Below are 26,339 nucleotides of genomic sequence, written 5' to 3'. Positions count from 1 at the left end.
CTACTTTGTTTTTGGCTTGGATATATAGATTAACTGCTTGCTGTTCTGGAGGGACTTTGTATATTATGTTACAAAAATTATTGGTTTAAACAGGGCTACAAGTGCTTCTGCTTCATAAAGCTCAGTTTTGTCTCTGTGGGCTATCATTTTATCTTTGTAATGCTGCCTCAGTATTTCTAATCAAATAATATTTTCAGTTTCTGAACATACCCAGACTGCTCTGAGTAGATCTGTGAGGTGCTATACAGTTACAGTATAAATAATCAAGAAAGCATTATATTTTTATTCAGATGGAATACTGAGGTTGTTGTATTGTCAAGGATGATGTTCCTTAACTAGGTACAGGTTCACTTATTAGACTGACCTTTCTATATTTAACTTTGCTGTGTGAACATGATACAGAACAACTTGAAGAAATTCACTAAAAAAATTATGTAGGGAAAAAAAGTGTCTGTGCCAGAAGTGGGAAACTTTAAAGCAATTCTTTTGCATATTTGTGTTAATTATGAAAAATAGTCTCCCACGTTTATACTGATACTTGTATTAAGAGACTGTGCCAAACTGCTGTGTGGAAATATCTCTTTCAGATTAGCTATATTATTTCTGTAACTTATACACAAAAAGAATTCATTAGGTTTGTGGGAAGGATGTGAATTATTTTTCCTCTGAGAGGTGCTCTTGATGCTCTTTCACTTGAAGTTTGATCTATATAGCTGTGGTGGTCCACTCACTGAAAGTCTTCCACGGGCTTCCACAGGTCAATTTTGTGTAAACATCCTTTACTGATAATGATGATGGAATGCAGAAGCATTCAGTGTTACTCTCGGAATTTAATTTGAGCTGTTAGGATCTGAAGTTAAGAAAAACTGTGGAACAGCTATTGTTCTGAATTTCAAAGCCTTTTTTGTTCAGAAATTAGGGGATTGTAGATCTGATCTCTACAGTATTACATTTATAGTAATTTTATTGTGTACATTTCCTTTTTTAGCGAGAAATAATGGAAACATTGTAACAGAAAATGAAAGAGGCAAGTCAGCACTGAAAATCTTTTATATTATTGTCTTTGAAGTCTGACTGGACTTCTCATTGGTCAATCATGATGCCATTAAGAATTCCAAAATGTCCCATTTATATGAGATGTTAAGATGTAAACTACAGCTAAAATTGCGGATACATTTTGACTCTCTTAAATGTATATTTTTAAATGATGCCAGATGGAATATTAGTTAGTCAACTAAATAAAACACAAGTTAGCATTTTTTGTAATGCCGCAGACCAACCATGTTGCACTTCAGTATAGGAGGGAGGTGGCTGAGATCTTCTAGATCTCACACTGACAACAAACCCTGGTATCAGTCAACAGCATTATGCAAGTTTCAGTGCCACAAGCCAAAGGAACTGAATTGGCATAAGCTATCATGCCCACTCTTCTAGCCCTAGAAAAGGATCTGAGGGTGTCCAGTAAACAAATGAATGTGAAAGAGAAAGAAATATTGGACAGCAGGATTTTCAGAAATTGTACTTTTGTCCTGGAATTTCTCTCAGAAGCAAGTACTACTGGTTTCCAGTAGTCTACAGTAAGATGCAAAGATCACAAATAAATACTTACTTTTTATTTATATGTACTAATAATATTTTTTCAGTTGCATAGCTGTAGCTAATCAAGATTTGGGGAATAAAATATAGAATCATAGAATCAAATAAAATGCTGAGTTGGAAGGAACCCATTAGGATCATCAAGTCCAACTCCTGGCTCTGCACAGGATACCCAGGAATCACATCACACCATGTGCCTCCATATATATATATATTTATATGGTAATATAAAGCAGAAATCTCATCCTTAATTCTGTAATTTCTGGTTTATAAGCCATTATTTATTGTCTACTGCATTTGATATTGGAGAAGAAATAGCTAGAACTAAAATGTAGTTTTAAACAGTTGCTTTGTAGAAACACCAAAATCTAAATTGTTGCTAAGAACAAAAAACCACTTTGTCAGATCTGTGATGGAAATTTTGTCTGGGATTGTGGGTGTGTCTGTACAAAGGATGTGTTCCTTTTCCAGTTGTATAGGGATGGATGGGCCAGGGTAGGTTCTGTCCAGAAGTTGTTGTTGTATTATCTCAGGCACATATGGAGGTAGATCAGAATCAACATCGGAAAAAAGAAAATTTAAATCTAAGTAATGGCAAGGAACACTTGTTTCCAAGTAGAGGTGGCTTTCAAAAATGGCAGTTGGCCTCCTCATACTCTCAATCTGTAAAGATGAAGATTTTCTTGATTCTTGGCTAATTTTTATTTGTTTTTTGTTTGACTTTCTACTCTCTTTCAGAAGTATGTTTTGGGAAATAGAGACATTAAATTTTGAAAAGGGATTTTTAGCAGAAGTTAAAAGCACGGTTTTTCTCCTGGTTATTTTAATATGAAATGAGCTTTCAAGTTTTTATCATTTCACTCATCTGCAAAATACATAAACCGTATTTCTCAGTATAAGTGTTCTGCATATATTTGAAATGTGACTTACACTTGATTGCTAATACTATTTTTCCAGGTACCGGAAAATGATGAAATCTTTGTTGTTTGTCTGAAGAGTGTGGAGGGAGGGGCTGAAATAAACAACACAAAAAATTCTGTTTGGATTAATATTAAGAAAAATGACAGTCCCGTGCGTTTTGTTCAAAATGCTTATATGGTGCCTGAGGAAGATGAAGTGGTAACAATCCAAGTGGTTCGTGGTAAGGATGTCAGTGGAAAATTAATTGGACCTGATGAAGACGAAGTCTCTGTCAATTACGCCATCATAACTGGGGATTCAACTGCACATGCACAGCTTAACGTAGACTTCCTAGATCTACAGCCAAATACAACTCTTGTTTTCCCACCTCTAGTTCATGAAACCTATTTGAAATTTAAGATCCTTGATGATGCCATACCAGAAATTGCTGAGACCTTTCAGATTATGCTTCTTAAAGAAACTTTGCAGGGAGATGCTGTTTTGATTTATCCATCTGTTGTTCATGTCACTATCCAGCCGAATGATAAACCCTATGGAGTGCTGTCAATCCACAGTGTTCTGTTAGCTCACACTGTTATCATTGATGAAGACAAAATTTCAAGGTACTACAGATCTTAAAATCTAGTATCTAGTCAGTTTAAGAGATTTGTTTGTAATTGTTAAGCATGCTTAGGATATCGTTAAAAGTAATTATAAAATCACTACTAAAATATAATGTAGTAATCACTTAGTGTGTTATTATCAACTATATCTGCAAAGATTTCAAGGAAGTGGAAATGTCTAATTATGCAGAAAGTATTTTAAAATTGATAAACTGTATGTAAATAAGCCATAACTATTCAATCACATTATCAGAATAGTGAAAACTCCTTAATCTAAAGGTAGGATCAGTGAAGTTGTGATACTACTGCACACCAGTTCAGTGAGAAATAGATTTCTGTCTTCCATCCTTGCTATATATTTGTATTTACTGTCTATAAAACCAGTCTCTGATTAAAGAAAAAAAACAGTGTTGTGTGTCTCCCATGAAATAGTTACCTTAAACTCAAAAACAGTTTAAATATTTGTAATTTTACAGAGCGATTAAAATCAAAACTCTGTACAAATTCTATAGGCAGACTGATATACAATACTGACAATCTCAATAAAAGAGTCTACTGCTAATTACTGATGGTAGTATATCCCCAAAGAAACAAATAATGCCTCAAACTATTATACTATGAGAAATTTTGAAAGAATATTTTATGGTATGTAGAACCCAGCACTTGAGTATTCATCTTTCTTTTTTATACCCAGTAAAGAAATGAATCCTGCTTTCTAAATGTTTGTAAGTCATGATTTCCAGACTTTTTGTTGTAGTCATTCACTTCCCCGATTCAGGCAACATGACATTTCCAGTATCATAAATATCAGTAACTGAATATATTTTCAGGACAGAGGCAAACAGTTCATTCAAAAGCATTATTTCAATGCTCATGCCTCACAACTGTTCATGATGTAGAAGAGGCAAAAAGTTTTCTGAAATTTGATTTGTATTTCTCAAGGCAAATGTAAAACCTGCCAAGACTCCACTCACTTCTCAGTATTTTTCTTGCTGTAAACAAAGTGAGATCTAACACGTATCTTCAGAGATTATTACAGGGAGCTCATGAATAAACAAGTCTTACATATGTGCTATGATTTCATAAACTGTAAACCTTGAGTCAAATGTAATTTGCAAGCAGTTAAAATTTATACCACTTCGGTCAGTGTAAATATTTTAGGGAATTGGTAACCATGCATGCCAATAGTAATTATGATTTGTGTTTTTTGTTTTCATTCAAAACTGTAGGTTTGAAGGGATCACAGTTGTAAGAAATGGTGGAACACATGGAAATGTTTCTGTTTCCTGGGTTATAATCCGAAATAACAGTGATCCCTCACCTGTGACTGCAGACCTCCTTCCAGAGGCAGGGGAGATAAGTTTTGATCAAGGACAGATGCTGGAGACACTTCATCTGAACGTTATTGATGATGATATACCAGAAGAGGCAGAGCCTTATCTTCTGAAACTCCTAGCTCATACAATACAGGGAGGTGCCGAAGTCAGTGAGCCATCTGAGGTAAGTTTGCATTTAGAATTCTTTTGGAGAAAATAATAATGAGTAATAAAGACTTTACCAGTTTTAATAACATTGATTGATAGTTGATTGATTGGCTGAACAGGTGAAAGGGTTTGGTCTTGGGTAAAAATCAAGCAAACTAATGCTTAATATAATCTTTGTGTATAGAGCCACGTCTAAAGTATTTGGCTGGGTGTAGTATACAATGCCAGACCTTTTTACTGTGGTAGCATTCAGTTCAGATCATTCCCAGTGCACATAGATGGCATTGAATAAATGCTGTCTCGAGTGACTGCTTTCTAACAGAAGACAGGAAAATTATTTTAACTTGCTCATTTGCTGTCTTAATGATTACTGACATGTTTTACAGAGTAACAACTTCAAGGGGAAGGTTTGGTGATTAAGACTGTAACCTCTGAACTATTAAATAAAGGGTGGCTAGCATTGCTGACAGTTCTGTGACTCGAGTCCTCAAAAATTGTTGGAATGAGCTTGGTGAATAAAATGAAATTCTTTACAATCTGAAACATTTTTAAATTATTCACTTTGGCTGCTGAACCAAAAAATCAGTTATTCAGAGCTCATTCTGGCACATGTGGTGAGGCATAGTGGGAAAGTTACCACTGTCAGTGCGATGCTTCTTGTGTATAAAGAATACTTCGGGGCTGTTAATCTGATTTTTTTCCTGGTGCCAGTTCACTAAGGAGAAAAATGTATGGTGACAGTCAGGAGATGCTTTTGTCAAGGCATGAAACTATGGTATAGAGTAATGCAGCATGCTGTTTTCTGCTTTGCAGCTTCTGTTTTACATTCAGGACAGTGATGATGTTTATGGCCTAATAAAATTCCATCCTTTGGAGAATCAGAAGATTGAAAGTAATCCAATGGGACGCTTTTTATCCTTGAGTTTTGCAAGGGAAAGAGGAACAGTTGGAGATGTGCAGTTGTTTTATACCTCACTGTATATTCCAGCTGGAGCTCTGGATCCTGAGAGAGCGAAAGGTGGCATTCTAAATATGTCTAGAAGAAGTACTTTCATCTTTCCAGAAGGAAAAGCACAAGCTACTATAAATATACCAATACGAAATGATGCATTTCTTCAAAATGGAGCTCATTTTGTCATACAGGTATCTCAGCTGTGTTTTGGGGTGGTTTTTTAGCCTATGTAATATAAAGGATATAAAATAGTAGTGGCTCCTTCCCTTTTAATTTAATTAAAATGATTCTTCCTGGTTAGAAAAAAAAAAAAAAAAGGAAAGAAAATAGTAGTTCTGTAGCCAAGAATAATTTTTTATTTAGATACAGCTTCCACAAATATGCTATAAAGAGCTTTATTCCTAATCATTATTTACGAATTGCACAATTTAAAAAAATACACTGCTGTAATAGGATTCAGTTATTAGTCATGCAATTTAACTAAATGCTATCAATATTGCAGGGGTTAGTTGCCTTTTCAGGTATGTTATTCTGGGTACCCCTTGGCTTTCGGTTTAACCAAATTAAGGCTCCTAATTACAGAAGTGTGACAGATTTTAGAAATTACAAGCAAGGAAATGTAAATTAAAAATGGTCAAACATACGTTTAATTTATGTGCAACTTTGACCAGAGAACTTGAAAAGTTCTTCTGGTTTTCCCTGTATGTGCCCTTTTGGTTTTTCTTGTCTTTTTTTTTTTTCCCCCCTCTATCTGAGTTTTTAAGAAGGGAGATTGTGTCATCGCTCATAAGATTGGCTGGAAAAATTCACTAAAATTATGCTTTTGAAAGAAAATGGGTTTTCCAAAAAATATTTATAGAAAGATTTAATATTTTCCAATTACTTTTTTTTTTTCTTCATTTTTCACTGAAGAAAATCAGGTTTGCATACATGGTAGCAAGTTATTGTTCTGATATGCTGCTGTGGGAGATCCTGGGCATTGTAATCAGTAATTGTTATAATTATTTTCTTATCTGCAGTTAAGATGACCGCATAATCTCTATTTCCTCTAATTAACTATTGTCACTGTCTGGGATCATGAGCCCAGGGAACAATCCTGATACACAGACAAAGGGGTGATTTGGCACATCCAAAGCATAAATCTCAAAGTAATTTCTTAGTTCTTTTTAATCTTTTTGTTTTAAGTCAGATGTCTTCAAAATTTTCAAATGGAGATGTTGACATGAAATCATAAACGTAAAATTTGCTTGTTTTTGAAGATTTCTTCCCTCCACCTCCTTCCTCCTACATTCTATTAAAAAAAAGAAAAAGATCAGAGAAAAAAAATTGCCAGAATCATATTATTGTTTTAGTAGCTCACACTCCTTTTATGTTCATAGTTAGGTAGGGAATTGCATTCTGAAGTATTAGGATAGGTTAGTGTGTTTTACCATCTTCTTGAGATCTGAAAGATCAAGAGAAGAATTGAATGATCTAATTCCAAGATCCTCTCAGGTAGTAGATTATAAATAACATTGCAGTGTGGACTATGGACAAGATGTGTGACAAATACTTCAGAATGCAGGCACTTGGCCTGGCTTTTCAAACTGCAGATTCCAGGGAGTTGGGGGTGTATGTTCTGTACTTTCTGCATGAACTATAAAAATCTTTTAATTTGAATACACAAAATCAAAGGCAACTGCCAACAAAAAGAATTCATTTAGAAAAGGAAGAAAAATATCCCTATTTATCACTGTGACAATCCTTCTACATTGTGAATAGTCTCCACAAATATATTTAGAATGAGATTACAAGATTTGTACTAGGCCCAGTAAAGGATCAGCTCGGGAATTGGGGAAGGAGTGGTGGAGGAAGAAAATTTGGCTTAAACAGAGCAAGAGAATGGATAGAGGAATTGGAAATATGAGATTAACATTCTTCAATGACATCTTCAATTAAATAACCTATTGTTTGATGTGCAGACTACTTTTGATATGGACAGGAATATTAACTAATTTAATAAACTGCTTGGCATTATCCAATTCACAGTGCATTCTTTTTTTCCTCATGAGCTGATTTGCTTTTAGAGGAAACACTGAATTTAAAAAAAGAATCTTAATATTTCATTAATTATTGCTTTAATCTCAAAGTTACTGTCCAGGATAGTAACAAAGTAAATTCTTTCAGCTCTGTAGTATTTCAGAACTTCTGCTGAGCTAACAACCACAACAGTAGTCCACTTGCATGGTGTTAATTGGGGAATTACCTCCTACTCTAAAAGAAATCTTAGAAAACAAGGAAACAAAGAGTCCTGCCCTCTGTTCCTCAGACTCCCAATAACTAGCCTGTGTGGTTGAGAATCAGTTTCCAATTACAGTATTTATAAAAGAAATCCCATCTATCGTCAAATAAAATGTGCATGAATATTTTTGAGCGTTCCTTGAACAACAGTAGAACAAAATATTATGTAGTCTGAGTATTTTGTATAAATTGGTTTTAAGAATCAAAGGCATTTAAAACTCATCAGTTGAAAGGACGATTCATGATAACCCTATGGATTTAAATAAGGCCATTTTGCCCTTCTCCACTAAAACCTGTATGGTAGCATCTAATAACTCCAAGGGAAAACACCCTAATGGGAGTTAAGAGGTGGTTGTCATTGGTGGTTCGTGCGCCAGTGAAATGTTTACAGAAGTCTATACAAATCAGTCATGGAAACATCTGTTAATATGATCCATGTAGACAGACTCTCATGGTGGTATAATATTTGAAAGGAATATTAAAACAAATAAAACAAAGAAAGTCCTTCTTTCCTTGTCATGTCAATGCTGCTGATGGGATAAGTGCAGGGTATTTTCCATTCAAAGAAAAAACACACATTTTTCTATTTCTTCTTAATATAAATAAACCATCAAAAATATGGTAATATAAGCAGAGAGTACAGTTTTGAAATCTTGTATTGATTTTCAATTCTGAAAGTAATTCTAACATATTAGTTATTGTAAATAGAGAAGTTCTTACACTTTTTGAGAGAGGAATTAAGATTGAATCATTCTTTGGCTTCATGAGCAGCTGCAAATTATTATGTTCCCAGTGACTTCAGCAGATTTCTATCAATGCATGGCAAAAAAATGAAGTTAGAACAACATCTGGGGTGCTTGACAGATCAATTCATAAATCTAGTAATGAGTTACCCAATTTAGAAGGTTCATTCTCCCTCTACATACATTTACTTGTGTACACAATTTGTCGGAGAGGTATACTATTCTCCTGAGAAAGCTCAATGCAGAGCTACTTTCACATTTTTGTAATAGCAATATTGCTGGTAGGAGAAATTTATTCTGGAGATGTTTTTTTCCTTGCATATGACACTTATTCCAAAATGTCAGAATAGTTCTTGCTTGATACTAAGGCTTCTTATTTCTCAAGTTTTTCTTACTTTTTCTCACAGTTGGAAAAAGTTGAGCTGCTGAATAGAATTCCTCTTGTCCCACCTGTGAGTCCTAGACTAGGCGAGATTCGAAATATTTCTTTAAGGATTACTCCAGATATTGCAAATGGAGAAATAGGCTTTACTAGCAATCTTCCAATTATTCTTTCCGAGCCAGAAGAGTTGCCTGCTACAGTGGTAAGTAAACATTTTTATATTGTCTCTTGATATGGAAAAGTTATTTGGAAAAAGCAGTTTGCTATATCCACTGTAATGTTTGAAAGTTAATGTGAGAAAAATCCTTCCTCCACGTTCTGTTTTATCCCAAATACTCTCCTGCTTTAAAAAACCAAAAAGGCAAAAAAATTGCTAGCAAGATTCATGTGTTAGTCATCAGAGAAGTGTGGTTGAACTGATGTAAGCATCCAGAACTGGTTAGGTCTTGATGCTCACATGCAGCAGACTATGCTGCAGACAGTTTAATTTCTTTTCACCAGCTGTAAAGACACTCATGTAGAGTAGGACTGATATTGCTCCCAGATTTCATGGAAGTGTCTGTGTATTTTATAGTTGACTTACATGTGAATATGTAATTTGGCTTGCTGGATCTGTTTTCTAATAAATATGCTTTTTTTGTTTCTCAGTACCCAACAAAACATTTTCAAAAGCATTTTCATCCGAGTGCTGTAATCCCAGCCAGAGAAACCCTTTATAAAATGTCTTTTCTTACGTTTTCCCTTTTTCCCCCTACTTGTCTTAACTGAAATCTTCCCTCAAATCCTGAATCAGAAAACTTGCTTTTCATCCTCAGAATAAAACTGCTGGTTTCCTTAAGCAGAGTACAGGCTGGAACTGTACTATAAGAGCCAGAGTAAATTATGGTTGTTACATTTAAAAGCTAGGTTGTCTTGATGAGGTGGGCACTAGTTAAATCAGTCATACAAGGTTTTTTGTGTTTATGAGTGCTAAGTGAATTGTCATATTAGTAGTCTGCCACCCTCACTAGGTATAAATAAATATATATGTCCAAGTATATTATGGATAGATGATTAAAAATATAAGATTCAGTATATATTTTCACTGATATACCATCTTGGATTCATATCTTATACATAGGTATAATTAAAAAACCCAAGGCGAACATTTTGGGGCTCATATTCAAACAGTAATTTGCAAAGGGTTAATAGTTTTTGCATCTAGTTTTGCAAGTCACAGCAGACTCGTGTTTTACAGGTTTCCATTGCATTGCATCGAGATGGGACTGATGGTCAAGCAACAGTGTTTTGGAGTTTGAAACCCTCTGGTCCTAATCACAAGGCAATAACACAGGATGATATAAGTCCTTTTAATGGCTCTATTGTTTTTTTATCTGGACAAAGTGATACTACAATCAACATTACGATTAAAGCTGATGATATACCTGAAATGAATGAAACCGTATTATTAACTTTGGACAGGTATTGTACTCTTATCTTTATTCATATGTATTGCTTCTGATAATCTATATATAACAATTTGGCACAGTACTAATTATGAGGTGTTGCCTCCATTGTGTTGATAAGTGCCTGGAGGAATATTGGGGCCTTGATCCAGACTATATATGGAATCTTCCTTGATTTGTGACCAGTGTAAGAAACCATGTTGTGCTTATTATCTAATGACTTAGTTTTGTTTATATTTTGATTAAAATAAAGTATGCTACTAAAAAAGTTCATTTAGATTTGATCTTTAGTTATAGCTCTTGATTACAACACTTACATTTTCAGAAAAGTAATATCGAGTGAGATAATGGGGAAAACTGTAATGAATAGTAATGAAGGCAATACATAACTGTGTTTTTCTCAGAAGAGGTTTATAGTCAGGATGTTGTTGCAGAGTTAGATACTTACATCACAGTTCCTGGCTTCCAAAATAGGCCAGTGTGACTATTACCACGTGTCTGAGCTACAAAGGGAGCAGTGGTGTTTCTGAAGCACAGTGTTGTGGTCGCCCTTCTGTGTGACATCAGGATTGCAGAATAATTAACACTGTAAGAGGCCTCAGGAGATATTATCTGAATGTGAACACTATTCAGAATCCTTGAATTATTTCATATCCAGGAGTCTTTTTGTTTTATTAGCAAGAGAATCTTGGCTATTTCTTCAGTCCTGTTTCAAAAAACTCAGATGTATATATAGTTTAGAAATACTACCACTTCTGCTAATACCTCCTAATAATCTGAGGTGTATTTTTCCCATTTATTTTTCTGGAAACATGCTAAGAGAGATCTGCCAGCTGCAATGTCTGCATTGAACATCTACTACTTACACAGTCCTTAGCTTATGCAGATATATCCTTGCCATATAAAAGGAGAGCAGACTAGCTCTTGGGAACTTTAACACCAGATACTCATATAGATTACATACTAGCAAACCAGAAACCAGCTCCTCAAGCTGCTGCTCATCTTGTTTTTTGAGCTTTATTCTATGGCACAGTAAAGATGCTGTTCCATTGCAGGATTGGTCTGCTTCTGTAGAAGCTGGCTGGTGGATGCATCTAGTGCAAAATGAATTATTTCATTCTATTTTGGATACTCACTGTGTTGAAAAGATGGTCCTGTTCAAGACAAAACCAAATGGAGCCTATTGCAAGTAGTTCTCTGTTTTTCTTCCTGCAGATGAAACTGGTTTGCCTAAAGGTTTATTAGAGTCTGTGGCACAAACAAAGAAACTAAGATTAGAAATAATGATTGAAGTTGTGAAGAAGTTGTGTAAGGTGGCCAAAATGCTGACGTGGAAGGATAGGAGACAATTAAGTACACAGAGGAAGTGGGCAGCATAAAAGATTAACTTTTTAATATTGGACAGCTCTACAGTATGTGTAACTACAGCTTTCTACTACTTCCTCTGAGTAGTAACCCCATGCCTTGAAAATTATGTCTAAAAGGGGATTGAATTGGCAACAGAACAAATGCAACCACTGTTCGGCTTTTGCTATGTATGCTGGGAGTAGCAGGTTCTATTGATCATGAAGTGGCTGGTAAAAATTGTGCCAGCAGTAAGCAGCTTTCCCACACTTGGCAAGATCAGAGAGTGAAGTAAAGAACAGGTGGTCAGGCCAGGAAAAAGAAGTAAATAAGGAGGAGATAAAATCTGAACTTTTCTCTAGACCTGGATAGTGTCCCTCAAGGCTATGAGTGAAATTTGGCAACTTTAATGTGAGCAGAAGCCAAGAATGAAATGACTGCAAAGATCATCCTTTCAATACTGGAAAGGACTCTTCAAAGCAGGGGCGAATGATACTGGCAGGGCAGGGTGATGTGTGTGAGCTTTTGGTATTGCCTTCTCCATAGTTTGTGCTTTCTGGATGAACAGAAGATTTCAGTTTCCAAGACTGGCAGCCAGCACCTCACAGCAGTAGTGAATTACCATGAAAAACAAAGATGTACTGTGCTGTGGATGTGCTTGCACTGTTCGATACACTGTAGCATAAGTCAGTAGAAAAATAGAGCATGTATGGACTTTAATGAAACTATAGACATAGAAATATGTTCAGAAGCATTCTATTTATTGCAATTTATAATAGCACGGGCAAGATAATACAATAATTAGTTCTAACAGGGATGTATTATTTACAACTCAGTGATGTTGTTAAGGCAGTTTATGTTTTAAATGAGCTTTGATTGTACCCATAATTACAAAAGAAACCTTCCAAGCCACTAAAAATAGTATTTTCCTTCCTTGCTCTATGGCCACCATCTGTAGGCCCTGGATATTAAAAATAATTATGAATGCTGTCCACAAAATGGAGGCCAATGTGTTTCATTAAGAATATGCTTATATAGAGACAGACGAGCTATAAAGAAGCAAGATAATTCTGTACCTGCTGAAGCTTCTTCATATTTTCTTTCTTTAGGATCAGCTTCAGTTTGAATGCCTCCCCATATCTGAATAGGCCTGAATTGAGACTAAAGATAAATAAAGCCAGAGGTCTGTAGTGAAATCTGATTGTTGTTTTTAACTTTTGCACAAGAAGTTCTGCTATTGGCAGTTATCATCCCCCCAGTGCAGGTACATAGCTATAAATTTGGCAGTTGGCACAGCTGAAGGGCCAGGACCCTCATGGCCCATGGCTTGTGTTTGTTCTCTTAAATGAATGGTGCTGAGAGTGAAAACCTCTGGACTTTAGGTTCTGGAAACAGCAATACACAAATGAATTTATTTTTATTTTGGGAAAATTAAAATCCAGGAACAGTTCAGTGTTTAAATAGTCTTTAAGCTCAGAATCTTTTGGTCATGACTCCCATAAATTAAGATGCCAGAATAGATCCATGTACGTGTATATGCATCTAATTTATATATATGACATATTTTCAATGAAGCAGAACTGATGCAATGTAATGTGGAGATTTTTATAGTTCTTGTGATTTCTGTGATGGGATGCAGGCTGAGGTACTTAATACCTTCTTTGTATCAGTCTTCAGCAGTAAGACCAGTTATTCTCAGGGCAGCTGATCCCCTGATCTAGACAGATAGACAAGGTCAGAGAGCAGACTAGACCCCCTGAAACCCGGGAGGAAGTGGTTAGTGACTGGCAGAGCTATTTTAGCTGGTCACAAGTCTATGGGGCTGGATAGGATCCATCCTAGGGTAATGAGGGAGCTGTTTTAAGAGCTTTCTAAGCTGCTCTCCATCATTTATCATCAGTCCTGGCTAACTGGGGAGGTCCCAGACAACTGGAAGTTGGCCAGTATGATGCCAATACCCAGGAAGGGCTGCAAGGAGGCTTTGGGGAACTACAGGCTGTGAGCCTGACCTTGGTGCCTGGCAAGGATATGGAGCAGATAATCTTGAGTGGGGTCACATAGCACCTACAGGATGATTGGGGGATCAGACCCAGCCAGCATGGATTTAGGAGGGGCAGGTCCTGCCTGACCAACCTGATCTTTTATGATCAGGTGACTTCCCTGAGGGATTGGGGGAAGTCTGTGGGTGTTGTCTGTCTGGTCTGCAGCAAAGCCTTTGACACTGTCTCCCACAGCATACTCCTGGAAGAGCTGTCATCCCACATCTTGGATAGGTACACTCTTCACTGGGTTAAGAACTGGCTGGATTGGCCGGGCCCAGAGAGTGGTGGGGAATGGTGCTGCATCCAGTTGGTGGCCAGTCACTAGTGGTGTCCCCCAGGGATCAGTGCTGGGCCCTGTCCTGTTTAGTATCTTCATTGATGATCTGGATGAGGGGATTTACCCTTAGTAAATTTGTGAATGACATCAAGTTGTACAGGAATGTTGACCTGCTGGAGGGTAGGAGGGCTCTAAAGAGGGACCTGGACAGGCTGGGTTGATGGACTGACATCCAGTGGCATGAAGGTCAACAAGACCAAGTGGCAGATCCTCCACTCGGGTCACAACAACCCCATGCAGAGCTACAGGCTGGGGAAGAGTGGCTGGAAAGTGGCCCAGTGGAAGAGGACACCTTTTTTGAGATACCTGATAGAAGAAAGTCTTTTAGAGAAGTATGTTTTTAAGAGTACCAATAGCACAAATTCACAGTTCCTGAATTGTGGGGCCCAAAAATGAACACAGCACTTAAGCCAAACCTATGTTTAACATTTACACTTAAAAAAAAAAAAAATTCTAAATTTATGCAAGGCATTTTTGTGTCTAAGAGATTACTTAATGATAAAAAAGTTTGCAAATCATGGAAGACCCATTTAGAGAACTGCATACTGTCTATGTGCCTTAATTCAGGGTGTAAGTAAAGCTGTTGAATGACGTTTGCAATATTTTTCTAACTTGGGGATTTCCTGTGGTTAGTGCCTATTTCAAAACTATATTTATTTTTCTTGAGTAAATTTTCCATGAAGAAATAGATGTGATCCTATAAGAATTAAGTCTTTCAGTGTAAAATGTTGGCTTTTACTTCAAGGCCTTGGTCAGATCTTGTTTTGATAGGGAAAAAGTTATTTGAAACTGGTGATAGAATGTTTATATGAGTGTTACTGGACACCTACTGCTAGCTTTCATTACTTTTCAAAGTAGTAACACCATATGTCTTCTGCTGTGAGTAACATAAGTTAAAATGGCCTCCAAAATCAAATAAATTGTGGATTAAAACTGGAGAGAAGGTGTTCCCTCTGATGAGAAACATTGTGGAATTTATAATGTGGCCAATCCTCCTTGAATACTATTCTTTAAAGCTAGGTCATAATTAAGTCAGTAGATAATCCTGAAAAAATTTAAGAAGTAGTGAACACAAATCTAGTAAGCAAATTTAGTAACATTCTACAGGAAGTTTGAAGGTACCTTTTCTGAGATACCTGATAGAAGAGAAAGATTTTAGAGAATTGGTTTTTTAAGAGTATCATTAATACAAATTCACAGTTGCAATTCAGTTTCTCATGGGCTTTTCAAAACATTAACTTTCTTCAGAATTCGAGTTCTGGGTTCACAGTTATCAAATTCAAGCACATCTCTTAACAATTATTATTTTATATGCAGTAATACTTATTTTATAATTGCATGTTATTTTAAACTCAGTCAAATCTTCTTTCTGTTATGTTTTAGTACTATGCATTTTAAAAAGTGAGGAAACATTTTGGAGCTTCTCTTAGTCGTCCTAATTAATCTGTAGTTCTTGCTAAGTAATAATTAAGGTATTTTTTAAAAAGAACTTCTGTGATGACTAGCCTTTTCAGATGAGATTTGTCATATGGGAAGTGGGGACAGCCTTCAGTCCATGAGGCAAGGCTGTGGTGGTGGGGCAGGTTAAGCCAGGAAGACGTCAGGTTTAGATGATAGTCACCAGGATTAGGCACAGCTCAGTGATTACCATACAGATCCACAGCAAGAAGAAAACTCCAAGGTTGAGCTAGGAAGTCACTTGATGGATCCTGGTCCAGAGTTAATATAAAAATTTGTATATGTGTACCTCAAAATGTAGACACAATCCTGTTGGATTCATTGCTCATGTAATGGCAGATCTGAGTTGGAAGCCTGTGCCTCGTGACTTCTATTCCATTTTGCATAGGCTGTTTTATCATAGAATCACAGAATAAGCAAAATTGGAAGGAACCCATCAGGATCATCAAGTCCAACTCCTGGGCCTGCATAGGACACCTAAAGAATCACACTGTGGGCCTGAGAGCATTGTCCAAACACTTCTTGAACTCTCTCAGACTTGATGCTGTGACTACTGCTCTGGGGAGCCTGTTCAGTGCCCAACCACCGTCTGTTGTTTTTGAATAGTAACCAACATTTAATGTGTCAGACCTCTGGTAGCAACCTGTCCAGTCATGCTCAGAAAACATGGTCAGATCCATCAGTCAGTCAGTCAATCAAGTGACCCTAGTTTTGAAAATGGAACTTGGCTGGAGAAAAATATGAAATAACAGTGGTTTTAGCAGTGGATGGGCTGAATCTGACCAGCTGCTCTCTAGCTTCCAAGTTCTCGAGATTCTGATCTGATTCACACTGTGACTGTTAAAAGGTAGTAAGTATTGCCAGTCTTGTCAGTCCTTTCAAAGTATACCTGGAGATACTCAAAGTACCTCCTCATGGTACCTTGGAACTGTGTAATTTCTGCTACCCCTTGGATTTCTGTAGAGCTGCCCTTGTGCATTTCAACATGATACTAGATTGTAGCACTACTCTGCAGTTAACACGCCCTTTTATGTCTGAGCTCAATTTGGACTCATGCAGTGTGACTTCATGAAGATGAAGGAGATGCTATATCCGGCATGTCCTTTCACTTTTTGATGATTGTGTCTTAACCACTTAAGCTTGTACATACATACTGAAAAACAACTTGAGATAATCGTTCATTTGTATTCTCTGCTGTGAAATCTATTACCAACAGCTTAGTAATACAATTAAATTTTAGCATTAAGAGCAATATAATGAAAATATAGCATAAATTTTAGCTCTGGAATTTTCACCTTGACTTTTTAAATTGTATTAATGTTTGGTGATTTTGGAAAACTTGCATAATTTCTGAAGGAAGGGAGAATGTCTTAATATATAGTATTTAAAATGAAGCCTCATTGGGAATCACTGAGAAATTTCTATTAAATCAGATCTGCTATTTGAAAGAATACAGCTGCAAGTATATTTGCTTTATTACCTCAAACTTTTGAGTGAACTCTTATGTCTATTGAATTCTGAATCTGAATTCTTTTGAATTCAAAATTTCACTTTATAAATGCTTTGTTAATCTGTTATACAATTTTAAAAGTAGATACAGGTTTTATATTAAATATATACTTATTTTAGATTAAGAAAATAATCAAGACATACTTTAATTAAATTACATACTTATTGCAGAATAATGTCCTTTCATCTGACTTGATGTGATAGTTTTGTTATATGTGCTTATTTTCCTGTTTCTATTTTCTTTGCTTGGTTTTTTGGGGGTGGGGTGGAGTTTGTTTTCTTTTTGTTGGTATTTTATTCTGGTAATCTGATTAACTGAAAAATTGTCAAAAATAAAGTTTGATGTGATTTTGTGCTAAAGTAGTTTTTGACATGTATGTGTTATAACTCCCAATGTACTTACCTGTTTTTATCATTACTATGTCAGACTGATGAAATAACACATAATGGAGGCATGTTGATTGTATTTTTTTTGAGTGAAGTGTTAGATATAAATGTGGGCTGCTGGTGCAGTTGTGAGCAGACCCAGAGGCTGACAGTGACAGAGCTGCTGGAGGAGGGCTGGGTAGGGTATACTCTGAACGGACCTTGACATCCTGAATTGGTCATGGGGTCATTTCTCCCCAGTGGGGACTGCCCACTTGCTAGCATCTGTCAACAGATAGTGCCAAGCAAGGAGGTTCCCATAAAAGGAACATTATGTGTTTGGAAAGGGAAAAGAAAACTTCGTGGTGCTGTTGTTGTTATTGTTATCATTATCTAAGACTGGTACTATTGAAATTCCAGGAAGTGGCACTTTCATTCCTTCCCCCACCCCTTTTCTTTCCTTCTTTTCTTCTTTCCTTCTTTCCTTCTTTCTTTCTATGTTTACAGGGTAGAGACAGAAAGGTTTGTCGTGTACTTTGGGTAAGTGCAGTGAACTGTGGTTTGTCTTCAGTGAATCGATGCTTTGTTTTATGAGTGATTAGTTTGGACAGAATTTGTCAATAATTTCCTTTTTTCTCAGGAATCATATCTTCTGCATCTCTCAGACAATGCTTGCTTGCCCTTTGATTTTTAATTTGATGGCATGGGTTTCTGGCTTGAAGGCTTATTTAGGATTTGTGAATGATGAAAGTTATTAATGCATGACTCAGTGTTTGATATTCCTGCGCTTGATTGCAATAATGGATTAGTTGTCTTAAACTGCCAGAAACACAATTTGTCCCATCTAAATGCCTGAGCTGATTAGAACTGTAGAGAAGTTTTCTGTGGTCAAAGATGAACAGTTATCTTTTTTTGAGTGACATACCTTTATTTTATATTAACACAAGTTATCGTCTGCTGACGTATTTTTTTTAATATTCAATAAACATGACATATTACCCTTTTAAATAGATATTTCCTGTTTGTTCATTGAATTTTTCTTCCAGAAAACATGGAAGATGCACAGGAATCTGAATTAATAAACCAACATTTAATAAGCTATATCGAAACCATCAGTCTGAAGGTGCATTCTTTATGCATCTTTCAGTAGTAGTTTTTCTTGCATTTTTAATGGCATGAACTTAAAACAATGTAATTGAAAATTAACATCTGAGGAAATGAATGCAAGAAATTTAATCTCTCTTTGTTTAAGTGATTTTGGATCATCTCTTATGTTTTGATCCAAATACTCCGTAATACTGAATGTGACTCTAAATTTTTAGTGCACAGTTCTATTTTTTTTCTTTTGTGCTGTGTGCATGTATGACTAAAAAACCCCAGAACTATCAACTATAAAAAATAATCAGAAAACAGTAACTTCAGAAACAAACTTTAGGGTTTTTTTTGAAAATGAATGGAACACACTGATGTGTCTTTCTGAATTTATTATAATCTTTGTAGGTAATTGTTTTAATAATTTATTCATAACATTCATCAGGATTCTGACGTCCTTCACTTAGATGTATATTTACTTATTAAAAAGAACCAGCACTCAAAAAACCCCTTTTTTCCTTTCCCAGGGTCAGTGTGGAAAATCAAATACTGAAATACGGGTTTACTACTTGTGAAATTACTATTTTGGAAAATGATGATCCTGGAGGAGTGTTTGAATTTTCTCCCTCTTCCAGAGGTCCCTACAGTATCAAGGTAGCTATCTGAATAACTTTTCTTAATAATTATGGACAAATAAATCTGAGCAGAGTGCAAGTAAAATGCTGGGTTTTGTTTTTTTACAGGAAGGGGATTCTGTTGAACTGCAGATTGTCCGCAGCAGAGGGACCCTTCTCAGGCAGTTTCTGCGATACACTGTAGAACCAAGGAACGATAATGAGTTTTATGGAAGCACAGGAATTCTGGAATTTAAGCCTGGGGAAAGAGAGATTATAATTACTCTTTTGACAAGGATGGATGGGATTCCAGAGGTAGAAATGAAAATTTTCCACTCTTCAAATTGTGTTCACAGCGTAACAGTTTGTCGCTTATTAAAATATAGGAAAATAAATAGGAGCAGAACAAGTATACAATGCTTTTCTACGGAATGTGTTCCCAGTCTCAAAACCAGGGATACCTGGATAACTAGAAGGTATCTTTGGCTTTAATAGGCCTCAGTGGATTTTTATTTTTTGTAAATTGAAACTTATTTTTGTATCCATATGAGTTTTTGGCATCTGTTTGTAGAATGCCACTGTTTAATTGAGCTCTGTATGAACAACCACTTTCTTGTTTCTTTTTTGGTAAATACTTGCTAATTGAACTCAGTGCTCTCCAGTCTACACTAATGTTTGCTGTATAGATGCAAAGATTAAATATTTGTTTTAGTGTTCCATGAGGCATCTCCTGTGAGTGTTTTTTCAAGCAATATATGAAATACAAGGTCGCATTAGATTAATAATTTAAGCTGAAACATTATTTTTAAATTAGCTTAATGTCTTTAAGATCTTTGCTTTCACTGCTACAGATGACAAAGATGTACAAAACCATTGTGCATATAGAAAGTGTGTGTAATTTTCTTTTGTTGAAGTTGTCCTCTCTTTCTGCTGAACAAGTATTTTTATTCTGACTGAGTTTCCCTCTTCCAGCTGGATGAGGCATATGCTGTTGTACTCAGTGGCTACAGTGAAATGTCAGGCAAGCTGGGGAATGCCACAAGGGTCAATATAATGATTTTGAAGAATGATGATCCACATGGTGTCATTCAGTTTCTACTTGATGAATTATCAGTAACAATAAAGGAAAGTAAAGGAGAAATCATCTATGCTGGTAATCCTTTTTATTAGAGTTTCTGCTTTCTCTGCTCTCTGCTCTTGCAAAGCTTCTTTTTCCTACTTCACCTTTGTAGGACAATGCCTGCCTCAAGTCTCTGCTCAGGAGTTTCCAGGGGGCTACAGTACCGGCATGATGAGCAGTGGAGATTAGTGTGGAGGAGGATGGGCCTTGAAAGCCATAGGGATCAATCCAGTGAAAATATAGCTAGGGAATATACCAGGCAGGAGGGACAGAGAATTGATTTATGTGCAAGGTACAACCTGACGGTAGTAGTTCTGCCTGGTGAGCATGAGGAATCAGGTGCTATGTGAGAGAAGAATGAGATAAATTTTCATATGTGTGGCTTCAATTTATCTATCTCTATTGTATCAACAAAGTTGATACAAATTTCAACTGCTGTAATGGTCTATCATTGCATGGCCTTTTGTGTAGGTCTCTCACATATTATTAGTTTTGCAAGAAGTGAATTTACTTACTGTTTCCTTTCATTTATCTTTGTTTCAGCTTTGCTGACCTTTTTGGTTTTGACTTACGTTTTTCTGGAGACACACATTGACTGTAAATGTTTGCATTTTGTAGCCTCTTACAGAGTTGTAAGAAACCAAGGAAACTATGGCAATGTTAGCGTGTCCTGGATTGTTGACCCAGCATGTACCAATGACATCTATCCAGAACAAGGGACTATTTTCTTTGATAATCTGGAGTTCTCAAAAAATATCACCATTTACTCTCTACCAGATGAGGTAATCATTTTTACAGTGTTTTTATGTAAATATGTGGAACGAAGAGTAAGTGCTGAAACATAGCAGTTTAAGAAGCTCTGCTTTTTAAGAACTTGATAATTTTTTGTGGGAAAAATCAAAATACTTGGATAAAAGTGCGTTTACCTAAGTAAATAATAAAAGAATTTGAGACAGTGTACATATCTATAAACAAAAAAAGTAAGAATCTGTCCGTAGTCAAGTGTGGTTAAATTATAATAATAGGTAAAACACTTGTTTTGATAGCAAGAATCTTCATTTTATATTTTTGATTTTGAAGTACGACAAGAAAGAATGTGAATAATTAATAATAAATAAATAAATATAGTGGTAAAAATAAGTTGTATCAGCATGATGTATCAGCATTAGGAAACTGCAAGATAACTTTTGGATCATCTGTACAATAGTAAAAATGAGGGGATTTATTTACAAGGATTTTTGGCTGATGATTTTTGAGTAAGTGTATGAACTGTCATTTGTCATCCCTCTTGACACTCTTATGAATCAATAAATAAACAACAATGTGCAGAAACCCTGGTTAACCTCCTCAGCTGTTCATTTTAATTTCTTCATTGTTTTGTATACAAGAAATTAATTTCTCAATACTTTGTCCTTCAGGTACCTGAAGAGATGGAGGTATTCATAATCAGATTATTCAATGCCACTGGTGGAGCCAGACTGGGCAATATAACCAGTGCATTTTTACAAATTACAAGGAATGATGATCCCATTTATTTTGCAGGTTAGATATTACTGGTTTTAAATTTTGAATGCATATTCTACCCCAAAAAGATTTTATTGACAGAGCAGGTTGTTGAAAAATCTTAATTCAAGTGGAGCTAGTGTTAAAGATGTACTTTTTTTTGGTTGTATTGAATTTGCTCTTTTTTTTTTTTACTTCAGAATTTTCTCTCATTTTATGTCATTATTCTCGTTGATGGCTCTGGGATTGGTTAGGTGGCTAATGACAATATTCTCTTCTACCTGCAAGTATTTCCCTGCCTTTACTACATGTGCCTTCTCTTTCCCTGAGGTGAAGGATCCTCTTGTGGAGGATTAGGTGAATAGGCCACATGCAAAAATCTCAGGCTTGAACTTGAATTTATTGCTTGTGTGTTTTCAGAACCTCTGACAGTGAGCATTACAGAAGGGAGTGTAGCAAACTTTACAGTCCTAAGGAATGGATCTGCTGATGCTGTTGTTGCTGTTCAGTATATTACTGTCAATGGAGATGCAACAGCTGAAGAGGGAGACTTTGTTCCCAGTGGAAAGAACAGTGTCATTCTGTTTGGTGTTGGAGAAAGAGAGCAGAACTTATCTGTGTATATTAATGATGATGATACCCCTGAAACTGATGAAACATTTTATATCTTCCTTTTGAATTCAACAGGTAAAAATAATGATTTAATGTATATTTAGTAACTCTGTTTTTATTTTTTTCTCTACTTTTTACCAGTTTGTTCTTATCGTAAAGCAATGTATAAATGTCAGGCATTATATGACTAAGGTTTGCTTCAACATTTCTATAAAATTTCTGACAGTGTGTTTGGATTTTGATCTTGAATTGTTTAATTGGAAACAAAATTTAAATTATACAGCTGAAACTGTCCTGCAAAAATAACTGGAGTTAAAATCTCTTTTCAAATACTCCAAATTAGATGGGTTTTTTTACTTATCAATAAGAAAATAAAAACTAAATATAAGAAATAGGTAATTTTTATCAGTTATCTGAGTATAAGGTAGTTCATGTGTTTCCTGAGGCCAGTCACTCTGATCCTGAGCTCTCTTACAGATTATCAACTTCATGGAAATCGTTGGACAAAGCCATTCTTCTCCCTTCTTAAATTTTCTCTTCAGTGATCCCTTTCTACTTTACTAACTTAGGATCTGCTGCTATTTTCTTTTACCATTATGTTGGAAACATGTGATGTCTTTCCTCCTGGCACACATTCCTACCGGAATGGGCAAAATACAGAATATTTCTAGATGCACTCCTGAAAGCAAAAAAAAAGTATTTATTATTTTTCTTTATTTGATCTGCTGCATACATTGGCCTTGATTGTTACATCTCTTTTGAAAATTATGTTGTAGTGCTGTACCTCTGAGAAAATACAAATAGAAGTATATGAAGTTAAAATCATAAACATATTGTTCATTTTGGAATAAAAACAAGTCTAGTGCTCTTGGAAAGGGTGTAAACTAGAATGGGGACAGAAACATAATATACCTCTGTGGACATAAAGAGGTGTTGATATGTCCCTACTGTCCTAAAATCCACACAGAAATCCTACTAGCTTCCATCTTACTTCACAGGTATCTTGTATTTTTTTCCTTTCAGATAGGCTGTGATGTGGGTATGACTAATCTCTTAGAGATTCTTGTTGCCTTGTATTTAGTTAAAGTGCAATATTTCTGTTCTAGGCCTAAAGGAGATCTGGGATCTCCAAATACATATCTTTTTCTTCTGACTTGACCAATTGATCAAGTATGAAGTACTACCTCTCATACAATCCTTTCTTCTCAGAATTGGATCATCTCTGGTCATGTCACATTTTTTTCTGCAAATCTACCTTCTTGCTCTCTGCCAAAGATGCTACTTTTACATATTTTTACTCTGATTTGTCTGTTACTGAATACCTCAAATATTGGTTTTCACTGATTGGTTTATCATTGCTTGTTTCTTTCTTTGCATGAAAGCTGTTGGTGTGAGAAGGAAACATTCGGTTTTAGAGTTACCTTCATTTCTGATTCCAGTTTTGATAAAATTAATCACCCTCTTTTTAGGGGATACTGTTATCTTTAATGCTGGAGTGGCGACAGTTATTATTGAAGCAAATGATGATCCTAATGGAATTTTCTCCTTAGAATCTCTAGAGAAGCCAGTGGAAGAAGGAAAAAGTAATAGTTTTTTGTAAGTAACTTTTAAGTAATATTATTGCCCCTTTTTTGAACACATGTATGTATGTATTGATTTATGTGTTACTTTATGGGTAATACTTTGATCTAATTCTATTTTTTGCATTGCTAAAATTTATTAAAAAAATAGTTCTACCAAATTTTGGGTTAAAATATTTGCAAACATATTGAGAACATCAACTCTTATATTATCAAGTAGACTGTGCATATTAAAATGTGCACAAAATTCCTGTTAACATATAAACAAGATTACAGCATAGGAGTTTTTGTTATAAAGAGAAGTAAAAAATCTTTTCAAAATACAGCTAAATACAACTACGTGGTTGTTCATTTCTTTTTGCACCCTACTTTGACGTCTTACCCTGCAACAACCTATATTACTGTATTCTTTCTGATAGTTTGTTTTTCTTTTGTCTGTAAATTACAGACGGAAGCCTATCCTCAAAGTCCAAGGATAAATATATTCTTCCCTAAAGGAAGGCTAAATATATTTTTCCCTAGTCTGACTGGCAGCTGCTGGGATTTATTCAGGAAGGGGAAGGGTTAAGAAATTAATTTTCATGGCATCCAACATTTTTATGTTCCTAGTGTCCCAGTGTGGTTATAAATTGACAAAAATACTGATTTTCAATAAGAAAATTCTAGACAGGGTATAGAGAGATGTATGTTCACAATAACTCTGACGGTGAGAACATTTAGAAAAGAGGCTTTTTTCACAATTGTTTGATTATCTTTTATATATTTTTATTTGATTTGACTCTTTGTTTTAAGGCCTTGAAACAGAGGCGTATGACTGTGAGTTAGATCTTTATGCTTGTGTTGCACATCTAAAAAATAAAAATCCTTGTTAAAAAGGTATAATAAATATATATTCTGTGGTTGCTTTTGTTATGCTGCTCTTTTTTTGGTCCTTTATAATTTTATTTGCAGGATTTTTTTTTTCTAATTGGTGGTGAAGAGTGATGATTTGAACTAAAAACATTTGTACACAGGTGCTTTATGTAAGCACATGATACCAGCATCTGAGGACCTTGCTTAGTCCTTATGGATAAAATGTATTTTCTAGGAAACTGTCTTTTTCATACCCTTAAAATGATTTGACTTTTGTTTAGTACATAAGGAAAGGGTAAGACTATTTTATAATCTAACCAGTGAGAACACCTATGGCAGCACTGAGCTTTAAAGAGAGTAACTGGAGTTACTGCAACAGTGCTACACAGCTGGAATAGAAGGCCCTGCTTAATAACAACAAAAGGAAACCTTTGGAAGCAGGAAAAATGTAATTGTTTTTCTGTGCCTAGACTGCCTTACTGAATTAATTTTTCAGAGTTGTATAATAATGCTTTAAACATCTTTTTTCTTTTTACTATGTAAACATAAGTACAGTTTTTGTATGGAAACATATTTTGTTAATAAAGGAATGATATTATTCATTTTTTATTTATAATGCCTTTTTGAAATTGGTGAAACTATGTTACCAGATAGCCATGCAAACAAATAAAAGCTTTTTTTTTATTTATTGCATTCTTAATATGGAATAATCACAGATTTGTAAAGGACCTTCTATATAACCCAAATTAAATACCAATGTAAAAAAATTTAAGGAGCCATGATAATTATAGGCAAAACTGTAATTAAATGCATTCTCTTTCTTCTCTAAGAGTAGCCAGCTATCTCCATTTTTAGTGTTCATTTGCTGAACTATACATTCATTTTAATTAAAAAACAGAAGTGCAAGACAAACTGATGTTCATCTTAACAGTACTATTTTGCAGGTACTTTCATTGATTACTTTCTTTCTAAGCTATCTGTGGTATACCTGGGTGTAGAATTATATTGTGAAATTGCAGGCCCTCTAAGAGGGTTGTATTACCATTCATGGTTCTATTTGTTATTTGTGGTTATTTAGAACAATGTATATTATTTCCCACAGTAAGAGTGATTAGTGCACATTTTCCATTGTTAGTGGAGAATGCTGATGCATACCTGCCAGAATATTCACTCTTTCTGTATCTCTGAACAGGATTTTGAGACATAGAGGACACTTTGGGAATGTCTCATTAACCTGGCAGCTGTTTCATAATGGCTCTACACTGAAGCCAGGAGAAGAGTTCTATGAAACTTGTGGGACCGTGTACTTCATGGACGGTGAAGGATCAAAGCCGATAGTGCTCCATGCTCTTTCAGATAAAATTCCCGAATTCAATGAATTTTACAGTTTAAAGTTGGTGAATGTTTCAGGTACTGTCTTCCATAAAACCATTCCCTTTCTATCTGGTAGAAAATAATTATTGTATTTAATCAGTCAAAAAGAAAACAATCCTCGAAAGACCTTT

The 26,339-nt window shown here is 35.4% G+C and overlaps 1 protein-coding gene across 18 annotated transcripts in view; it reads left to right on the top strand.

Annotated features, from left to right (window-relative positions):
• Positions 1-26,339, top strand: part of ADGRV1 (adhesion G protein-coupled receptor V1) — a 310,923-nt gene that overhangs the window by 16,890 nt on the left and 267,694 nt on the right. For 16 of the 18 annotated variants that reach the window (XR_007201087.1, XR_007201088.1, XR_007201086.1 and 13 more), the window contains 14 exons: positions 2,554-3,119; positions 4,349-4,619; positions 5,417-5,746; positions 8,986-9,162; positions 10,198-10,421; positions 17,969-18,001; positions 19,081-19,207; positions 19,297-19,482; positions 20,140-20,320; positions 20,906-21,069; positions 21,706-21,829; positions 22,211-22,477; positions 23,872-23,998; positions 26,027-26,244. Coding sequence is in view for 14 of the 18 variants with exons in the window: in XM_048292637.1 (XP_048148594.1) it covers positions 2,554-3,119; positions 4,349-4,619; positions 5,417-5,746; positions 8,986-9,162; positions 10,198-10,421; positions 17,969-18,001; positions 19,081-19,207; positions 19,297-19,482; positions 20,140-20,320; positions 20,906-21,069; positions 21,706-21,829; positions 22,211-22,477; positions 23,872-23,998; positions 26,027-26,244 (2,995 nt within the window). In the remaining 4 variants the exon portion in view is untranslated. The remainder of the gene's footprint in view (positions 1-2,553; positions 3,120-4,348; positions 4,620-5,416; positions 5,747-8,985; positions 9,163-10,197; positions 10,422-17,968; positions 18,002-19,080; positions 19,208-19,296; positions 19,483-20,139; positions 20,321-20,905; positions 21,070-21,705; positions 21,830-22,210; positions 22,478-23,871; positions 23,999-26,026; positions 26,245-26,339) is intronic. The other 2 variants (XM_048292634.1, XM_048292633.1) reach the window with 1 other exon arrangement.

Source organism: Corvus hawaiiensis, chromosome Z (assembly GCF_020740725.1).
Source record: "Corvus hawaiiensis isolate bCorHaw1 chromosome Z, bCorHaw1.pri.cur, whole genome shotgun sequence".
NCBI classification, from domain to species: Eukaryota; Metazoa; Chordata; class Aves; order Passeriformes; family Corvidae; genus Corvus; species Corvus hawaiiensis.
Note: the sequence above shows the minus strand (reverse complement) of the source record. Positions and strands in the feature narration are given on the sequence as shown.